The sequence below is a fragment of the Haplochromis burtoni genome, unplaced genomic scaffold (genome assembly GCF_018398535.1).
Source record: "Haplochromis burtoni strain Fernald_Lab_line unplaced genomic scaffold, NCSU_Asbu1 Contig_380, whole genome shotgun sequence".
Taxonomy (NCBI): domain Eukaryota; kingdom Metazoa; phylum Chordata; class Actinopteri; order Cichliformes; family Cichlidae; genus Haplochromis; species Haplochromis burtoni.
In genome coordinates, this window is record NW_024582741.1 from 78,535 (window position 1) to 88,684 (window position 10,150).

Below are 10,150 nucleotides of genomic sequence, written 5' to 3' on the forward strand. Positions count from 1 at the left end.
TTTTTATGACAGTATGTTTGCACTGAAGCACCGCAGCAATTTCCTAATGTTGTAAACCTGCTCAACATTTGGCAATAAAACCCTTTCTGATTCTGATTCTGATTCAGATTTTTCTCTCAGGCAGTAAACATGCTATTTTCATTGATGACGTTGGGCGTTTCAACACTGGATGGGGAACGACTCACTTTTGAAGCCAGACTCAAGTGGCCACTAGAGAAAACGCAGTTCTTTTGACATTTTAGAAATGGCTTCATGTTTCAGCCACTGGAGACTGCAACTTAATGTCCACTGTGTTTTCAGAAAAATGTCATCGAAGTATCGTAGAAAGAAGAAGGAGAAAGCGGCTGCTGGATTATACAAATGCAATCCTTTCATAACATGTGTTTTTTCTTGTGCAGGTCATGCCATCATTTCCAACTACCTACTAAACTACTTTCCTGGTCTGGACATCGAGAGGAGGAACTGTCATGGTTTCACAGCTTTGATGAAGGCTGCCATGCAGGGCCGGGCTGAGTGTGTTAGATCGATCATGTTGGCAGGTATATAAATGCAATAAAGATCATGAAAGCCCCAACACCAAGGGAACAAAGAAAACATTTCTAAAAATTATTGTGATTTTCAAAACAACACCCCCCCCCCCCCACACATATCCATACAGGAGGTGATATCCAGGCTCGGGACTTTGGCCGGAAAATGACACCCAAGGAGTGGGCGCTCTTCACCGGTCGGTATGAAACAGCCCGACTGATGAGTCGGCTGATGTCCAGCCCTTGTCCTGAGCAGTTCTGTGACTCCTTCTCCCTGGAGTGGCCACTGCTGGAGGTTAATACACATTTCTTAATTTTGGATCAACTGTTGAAGGCACCGCATTTAAAATATAATCCAATTTTCAAGTTAAATGTTTCTTTTTTAAATGAAATATTTGGTCTTCTACAGGAGTTGGTGGCCCAGGCCCAAGAGCCAAAGACCTGTAAGCAGCGTTTGATCAACCTTCTTTGCTGCTGCCCTTATAGATTTTACATCAACAACAAGGTAAAACCTATGGAAGATGGTGTCCTTGAACACATGGTCCGGATCACCACGGGACTGTCCAGTCCGCTTATCGCCACAGCTTGCCACACGGTGTGCCCGAGCAGCCCGCCGTGCATCGGAAAACGTCGTCACGCGGTGCAGGAGATTCTAAAGAGGCAACGTCTGGCGGAGCTGAAGCGCCTGGGCCCAGAGAGGCTAAACAACTACAAGAAACTTTTCCAGAACTCACGGATCCTCCTCATCCCCAGGGAGAAGGATCGGAGGGCCAGTCTCCAGCCTCAGCTGCTAAACAACATGGCAGCGGTGTCCACAGTGGCCATAAGACGAGCCAGCCTGCTGCCACTCCATATGCTGAGGAGAAGCAGTGTGAGGCCGGGCCTAGTGGTTCCCAAGGTGAGGCTCTGCAAGGCCCCAGCTCCAAGCTACAAACCAGAAAAACTCAGAAGGAACAGTAACCAGAACCAGCTCCAGATACCCAAGTGGGATTATAAAATGACGAAAATAGGGAGGATGCAGGAGGAGGAGCGGCAACGACTGCTACCCCTGATTAGGAGAAGATGAAGGACCAAAGAAAGCTAAAGGAGACGTGACTTACTGTAGCTTCAAAGTGCTCAGTGTAAATCTCGACATGGCTCCCAAAATGCATATTCTTGCAGAAAAAGACACTTTGTAGACCAAACTGCTCATCGTCTTCTTTGTTAGGGTTTCCTGCAATGTTGCCTTTTTTTCTACTTGAAACCACTCTTACTTTTCAAGGTGCACTTTGTGCTGGAATGTGGCAGATATGGGAGCACAAGAAAAATAGCATGTACATGTAACATAATATCTCTTATTTGTATGTCTGTTGGTATGCTGACAACATTCATTGTGTATTATTATGCATTCTATGGAATGTGGCAGAGAGTGGTGAGATGCTTATTCAAAAAAAGGAAAACATCACACATAACTCATTACTTTTCTTAAAAGTAACACAGTACTTAATTACTCATCATAGAAAGTAATCTGTGGACACTAACGGTTACATTACTTACATGTTACTCTATAATAAGTCCTGAAATGCACTGTCACATTAACTATAAACCTGAGGCTACAGTCCCACACGCTGACACAAATCCCTATCCTGATGAGGGCACAGCGTTTGCTTTAAACACAAAACCTACAACAAAACACAAAAACGAAATCAGGACAAAGAGAATTTAAAGGGATTATAGGAAAAAAACCTCATCACTGCCTTTATTACCTATCTACACCCAGGCTCTATCTGCTGGGGTGGGCTCTTCATTCGCCCAGCTAGCTATTCGCTAGCTTTGTGTTAGCAATAGCATGCTATCTATGCAGATGCCCCTGAAGAGCTAATGTTGTGTTAGCAGTATAACACACGTGTCTGTCCTGAATGCAGTTTGCACTTTGCAGTTTTGCTCTCTCGTGCAATAAAAATAAAAGTTGTAGACCTTTTTTTAAATTTTCCTCCTCCCTTAACTGAAATGAGCGGATTACAGTGCAAGTGCACATCAGGAGGAAGTCATAATTGATAGTTTTTTTTCCTTCTACCTGCCCATTGTGCACATAATTTAGGAACCTTTGTAACTCATGTAATGAGTTCATGATATGATTGCTCGATTTAGTCCAATAACGTGTTACATTACTGTGTTATTTAAAAATGTAATGGGATAACAGTTACGTGTTACTTTGGAATGGGTTAACACCCAACACCATAACCCACCTATAGGCGAAAACCACACACTGCTGACCTTGTTGCTTGAAAACAATCCAGGTTTAACACACCAGCCATTGTTAATGGTTGACCTTCTAAGGTCTAAGCCATCATACGTAGGAACCCTAAATCTACCCTAACTCTGTACTTTGGAGAAAGCCAATATAGACTTTTTTCACTTGGGAATTACAAGCAATATATTAATACCAAAAATGGCACATTCTGATTTTCTAGGGTTAGTGTTCGGTTAAAGCTGGGGATGGTGTAGATAACATCATATTTAGAGGATTAAGCACACTGAAGGTTGTAAGATAAGACAGAAGTGAGATTATATCACAGGACAGAATGGTTTGGATGGAGACAAAGAACAGCAACGGGATGAGAGGTGTAAGAGAGGAATGCAGACATACAGAAATCATAGAGACACTATAGGGTCTGTTTTGAAGCCTCATGTCTCATATTTCATCTTGGTATTTTGACCGATGAGCGAGGGGTGATTCTGGCTGAGAACCGAGAGACCCTGTATGCTCACATGACAGCAACTTATCAAACAGAACATTTGGACATCATATTCTACTCAAGGGGATCAAAACTGAGACTCTAATCTTACCAGGAAAGGGTGTTTTGGGGTCATAGATTACTTTATGCCAGCTGCTTCCTTAAACTGAAGAACTCGGTTAGGTCTGTCAGACCCTTTTTTATCATCTATTTACTCTAAATGTAACACAATTTTTTTTTTAAAATTAAAACAAAGTTCCCCATTTATTTTTCAGTTTTGGAAGCTGTGTCCATCTTTTACAGTCCATGGGTCCTATTTACCTTAGAAGAAAAAAGGGTAAAAGCCTTGGAGAAAGGGCACAATGTATTGGAAACTGACATACACATTTATTGGAGAGGAATACCAAGAGGGCGGGAATGGGGCTTTAAAGAGCAGGAAGGTAACAGCCAGTTGGAGGGATTTTAACAGGATGGAGAGAAGAGCTCCGACGCGGCCAAATGATGATTGGTGACTGGCTGTCACAGATGATAGCTGCAGACAAGGACAGCTGAACATTCAGGAGGAAGCCAGCAAGCCATTTTACATCAATACATAGTACAACAGGAATTTTCATGGAAGTGGAGAGCTTACGAGCAGTTCTTGATAGCTGAGCTGAGAAGCCAGCTCACGCAGGCTTTGTGAGGGCTTTGTGGAGAATTTGAAAGGCAGCGCCAAAAATAAACAGCTTAGTGCTAGACTGTGACTTGTTGACTTCACAAAAAAACACCATGAGAAACATACACTGTCGTCTCGAACCCTGTGCATGAGATGAAGCACATGTCCCAATTGTTCTGAACAAACATTAAAACATTTTAAACTTGCCAGCTCCATACTTTAAGGTCTGCGTGATGTCCGACTGCGCCCATGTGCAGGCAAATGTAGAGGATTCACTGTGTGCAAATCATTCCTGCTGCCTCCTGCATCATCTATTGGCCATCTAAACCAGATTATCCATTATTGAGAACATGTCAGAAAGGGCATCTTCAATTTTTGGCTAATGTTGAGGACGTCTTTACTGTCAGGTACTGTATAGATCCAGTGCTCTGTGAGTACTGGTGATGGTGTGAAAGTCATCCTTAGCTCTTCCAGTGCAATGCTTCAATATTTTGGCTAATTTTGCTCCAGAATGGTCATAATACAAAAAAACATTTACATGTGCTCATATATAATACGAATATATGTGTTGTGTTACTATAAAGAAAAGTCTGAAGGAAAAAAAGATCAGGTATGGTATTATAGTGGAATTAGGACACTCTATGTATAAAAAGCAGCCTTATTTCTGTGTGGAGTTTGCATGTTTTCCCCGTGTTTGCACGGATTCTCTCCGGGAACTCTGGCTTCCTCCCACAGCCCAAAGACATGCAGTTAGTGGGGTTAGGTTAATTGGAAACTCTAAATTGCCCATAGTTGTGAATGTGGGAGTGAATGTGAGCACGAATGGTTGTCTATGTCTATGTGTTACCCTGCAACAGACTGGCGATCTGTCCAGGGTGTAGCCCACCTCTTGCCTTAAGACAGCTGGGATAGGCTCCAGTGTCCTCTGCAACCCTGAAAAGGATGAGCAGAAGCGATGGATGGATGGATGGATGGATGGATGGATGGATGTGACCTTATTTGCCCACTAGTGGAAACCACTGAGAATTGCAACAAAGGTGTCCGGTGCCATTGTTTGAAGTTTCCCTAACCCTACCCTAGAAATATTCAAATATGAGTAGTTATTAGTGTATGCCAGAATTATTGTATGTGTTGATTTCCTAGCATTGCAATTAGATTATGTCACAGGGTTAAAGGAAAAGCCAACTATAAATATCCTAGTCAGGCGCTTCAGTGTACCCTGTTAGGGATTCCTCGAGTCTCGAAGTCTACTGGAGAGATGGAAAAACACTCTTTCAAAAGATATTTCCTCATTTGCTGCTTTGATGATGGTGGAGGGCAGAGCTGGGTTGTGATCAGGTGACTGAAAATGATGTGAATTATTTTAGCAAACCTTTGTTGATGCAGTATTGTTATCCCGGAAGAGAATATTCCCATCAGGGTAGATAGAGCCACAAGACCACCAGATTTCCTCAGTGTTGTGGTTATAGCCTCAGTCACACTAGAGCAGTGGTTCCCAACCTTTTTTGCTAGGCCCCCCTGAAAAATCTTCGCGGACTGTTCGTCTGTGATTTGGAGAGCCCAGCGCGTGCTCCCGATGCAGGGAAAACCAATTCTGCAGGGGAGACCTACCTTGGCAGTTGTGCAGGTGAAACCAAAGGGAAGATATGCTTCACCATATTTTCTAGTCTTTGGCTTGGAAGGAAGTTGGTTTGGAAATATATTTGATGATGCTTCATCTCCTGCTTTGCGTTTGTGTGGGAGCCCCGTCAAAAACCTGTCCATTGTGCTAGCAGTGTCCAAGCTTCTTTTTCTTTTTTTCATACCGCGGCGCGGTTCCCACACTTTGGGAACCTCTGCACTAGCGTGATAATTGGAAACCTTGTGACTAGGAAAGATTCTATTGAATGCTTTTTTCGCTCTCAGCAACCAATTGCAAAAAGTTGTAGTGATCGGATCTACCTCTGGATGGATCCTTCTAAATGGTTGCAACAATAATAGCTGCGCAATGGTCTCTAACATGTGTAACTGGTTAGAAACCATAAAGATCCCTAAATGTTTCATCTTTATTTATACACAGTCTTGTGAAAAAGTATTTTCCCTTTTCTGATTTATTAGGGGTTTTTTTCCTTTGGAGGAATTTTTATCCAATCAAATTGGAACTTTGATTATGTCACTCTAAAAAGTTCCTACTGTTTCTTTCTTTGATTTAGGGCTGGAGTTGCTTCTGTACTTTGGATCTTTGTCCTGTTTCATAACCTCAGTGTGTTTGAATTTCAGAGTACAAACTGATGGTCAGACATTTACCATCAGGATCTACTGGTAGAGAGCAGAATTCATGGTTCTGTTAGTTAGAGCAAGTTGTCCAGGTCCTGAATCGGCAAAGCACCTCCAGACCATCACACTAGCACCGCCGTGTTTGATTCTTGGTATGATGTTCTTGTTATGAAATGCTGTGTTAGTTTTATGCCAGATATAACGGCACAAGGTTCCTCCATTCATGGATGGTTCTCGCCGTGGTTCACTGGAGTCCCAAAGCCTTAGAAATGCTTTGTAATGTTTCCAGACTGATAGATGGGAATGACTTTGTTTCTTTAGATCGTTGCACAATGTGTTGGTTTTTAAGAGTTTTTGCTAAAACATGTAAATGTGAAAACATTTTATATTTTAAAAAGGAAACCCTGTGTTCCGTTTTCTGTGTTTGAGGAAAGCAGCCACCAAGTCTTTAAGGTGAGGATTCAGATATTTTCTACTCTTGGCAAGAGACTCTGAGGACACTGTGAACCTACGTTCTGTACAGAGAAGGTCGAATCACACTGACCAAGACATCTTGTAAAGTGGACTTTGATTTATGCCTTTCAGTGGTTGATCTTGAAAATGCACAGGTCCTTGCAGCCAAAAAATTAAATAAATAAACTATATGTTTAAGTCTGGCAGTGAGCCATGCAGAGCAGATTTATTATTGTCATGTACTGCTGCGGGCAGGACAAACTCTGCTAAATATACCTTTAATATTTAATCCAGGTTACTTGAGTAAGGACGTAAATTGGAGCCAGTAAAACATGAAACACCAAAGGGATGAATGAGCAGAGCACTTAAAAAAAATGTGCCTGGCATGTTGAAGGAAGGACTGAGCCACAATACTGAACAGTACCGGAGGCTGTTAAAGCCTCTCTCCATGGACCTTTTTAGTCTCTGCCAAAAGTTGGAAGTCATAACGAAAACCAATGATTTTGGTTTGAGGATACATCATTTTGACAGGGACCTGAAACAACACTTGAGAGTTATTTAGAAGCGGCAACATAAGCCTCTTGGACAAAGTGTAGATTCAGAGGACAAGTAAAAGCAAATCTAACAGGTCTGATGGAGATTCTGCAACTTTTCCTTGAATGATAACACTTTTTCCACCTTGGCTTGCTATTGCGCGTGTGTAACAAGTTTTCCTTTTGTTTATCTAACACACCATATTCAACCAGAACATTTAAGCCATATTCAAGGGCTTGTTTGTGAATTGTAATGCCAGTTTTAGGACAGCGAAGGCTCTAACTGTATCCTTCTCTCAGTTGTTTGTTATTGAACACACACAAATCAACTGAAATGCTGACTTTGTGTGTGAAGCTAAGTAGCTACCTAGCAAACGACCCGTGTGGCTGGAAACTGAAAAGCTCTTTAAACCCTGGCTTCAAAGGTGAGGGCATCTCCATAGCCTTCTGTGGTAAAATAGCTAGCTTTACAGCATTAAATATGTGACATCACAGGGTTAGATCCATCTTTTATATACAGTCTTTGATGCTACTTATTTCAATTTTTTAAAAAGTCTTTGATATCACAGCAGCACTTTTGCAATATTATTATTATTTCTTTTATTTGTTGCTACTAGCAACCCACACTTGATCATATACTCCGACCACAGAAAGAAACTGTTTGCGTGATACAGTAGCTCTTAGATCAGCATCCAGACTCGGTGAAAAACTTACAGGACGTCCACTTTTTATTTCTTGAGCTTCTCTCTCACTTTGCTCTGTACTCCGACAGTGTAGCCACACTCTCCCCCCACACACAGCTCCCAGAGATGCTGTGTGTGTCTGTGGTGTGGCGATCCATCTGCAGAAAGTCATGCAGAACAGGCCTCGGAGACTAAAATGGCCGCCACCCTGACCTGTGGTGCAGTTTCTCTAATGACCACCAGAGAGCACTCATGACCCTTTACAGGCCAAAATAAAGTCATTGCATGGATGGACCTGCACACAGACCCACAGACGCACACAGACCCACAGACACACACAGACCACTGGAAAACTCCATTGATTACGTCACATCAACATGTGTTGATCTTATCTAAGTAAAAATGGAAGAATTAAAGGTAAATAGCAATGGCTACAGCCACCTTTTGTCCCGTGCCTAAATGATGAGCAGCATTTATGTTAATAGTCTCTACAATGTGCTATACCACACTGGTTAATTCTCCCAGTTTCTATTTGTGGTATCTTTAATACAACATGTGCACTCATCTAGTTTATTAGAGGCAGCAAACTACTGCTAGTTAGACCCCGCCCCCTTTACTCACAGGGCAGTTTTTGTTCCCAGCTTCCACAAAATGCTGAAAACCTTCCTGTGAGTGAGATCTGGCTCCATGCTGACTGACACATCACTTCAGTAGATGTGTCAGTCAGACAGTCATGCTGCCAATTTCCTGTTCAGTGTCATCCCAAAGGTGCTCTGCTGGATTCAGACCAAACCTGCATCTGCAGGACTTTACATGAAGGTAGCATCTCTCTGGTTTCAGGGATTTTGTCTAGGATGGTGGAACACTGAGATAAAAGCTTTGTTTAAAATAAAACTCAAATGCATCCTCCAAAAAAAATAAAAAAATGCTAATTGGATTTGAAAATCCCAATAATTTTAGCACGACAACCACAAATGTCTCCAACAACTTCTGTTGTCTCATTTAGCGACTTGTTAGCAATAACATGTCCGGATTATGTGAAAACACATGAGCGTGATACTTGTATATTTAATGATGCAGGATAAAAGTAACCACAGACCATATTTTAGGCATCTAAGCCAAACCCCTGGAAGTGAAATGGACATTAATGACTTATTTCAGGGTTTTAGGACTCATTCCTGCAGCACTCTGTATGTCAGTGTTTAACAAAGCATGGTTGGATTCCTTTTCTTGCTTCCGTCTGCAGTGGGCTGAGGGACCACTGAATGACTTGTATTCTATTGTTAGTTTCACATAAGAATGCTTTCTGGCAACTAACCATGAGTGTGCACTGTCCCAGGACCAGGAAGTATGTAAAAATAGTCCTTCCTTGGAGCTTAATGTGGTTGAAAGAGTTTGAGCATGGGACAAGAGTCTAAGTTAGGATCTTTTCATAAGTGGAGAACAAAAACAAACTAGAAAGTGCATTTTCTGAAGAAACTGCAGTGTGAATGCTTGAATCTGAATGTATGCACTGAAATGAATTAATTGCTGAATTTTGAGTTAAAAATATTGAATGAAATAAAAAAAAAAAAAATTTAACCTGAAAACAAAGGTGCTGAACTGCTAAAAGCTGAAGGTTACACAAAAGAAGAAGTTGGAAAAAAGATGAAAATGTTTTAATTGTAAATTAGAAAAACCTAAGAAATGAGAAAAGAAAATTTAGAGTCAGAAAAAATCTGAATGAATATTAAAAGTTCGTATTCTTTGAATCACTGAATGAATAAAATGTGATCCCTCCACTTGGATCCACACCGTTTAAAAAGTTTAAATGTCTGAGCTTTGAAAGACACAGTGTTGGGAAGAGAACAATGATGGCGACGTTTTGAGGGTAAAATGATGGCTGTAACACTGTGGACACAGCAGCAGTTGAAAGAGAAGTGTTTAAGATGAATCTTGGCAGAGTGAGAGAGAGCGCTCGTTAAGCAGGCAGGTGTGAGCCTGGTTGCTATAGTGACTGCACCCAATGGCTCCATACACACGGACACAGACATGCACCTCACTTTTGCTGCTTAAACTGAACAGAAAAGTCAGGCCGAAACAAATCGTTCCCAAATGAAAAGTACAAGTCGTATTGACGAAATTCTTTCACCGTGAGCACCAGCAATGTCTAGTCTACCTAATTCTCAGTTTTCATGCCTGTGGAGTTTATTATATGGGCGTGGTGACAGTGGAAAGACACCATGCTCTTCTGATTTTCAAACCAACCTTCTGAGCCATTTTAACATTAGAGTCTATGGAAGAGTTGGAGGGAGGAGGCTGTGCATTGGTGACATTTATGAAAGAA

General features: G+C 41.7%; 1 protein-coding gene across 1 annotated transcript in view; it reads left to right on the forward strand.

Moving 5' to 3' along the window:
* The window catches only part of ankrd33bb (ankyrin repeat domain 33Bb), a 17,995-nt gene extending 13,348 nt beyond the window's left edge, over positions 1–4,647 (forward strand). The window contains exons 3-5 of the mRNA XM_005943775.3: positions 399–539; positions 659–822; positions 937–4,647. Coding sequence (XP_005943837.1) covers positions 399–539; positions 659–822; positions 937–1,593 — 962 coding nt within the window. The 3' untranslated portion in view covers positions 1,594–4,647. The remainder of the gene's footprint in view (positions 1–398; positions 540–658; positions 823–936) is intronic.
* The last annotated feature ends 5,503 nt before the right edge of the window (positions 4,648–10,150 follow it).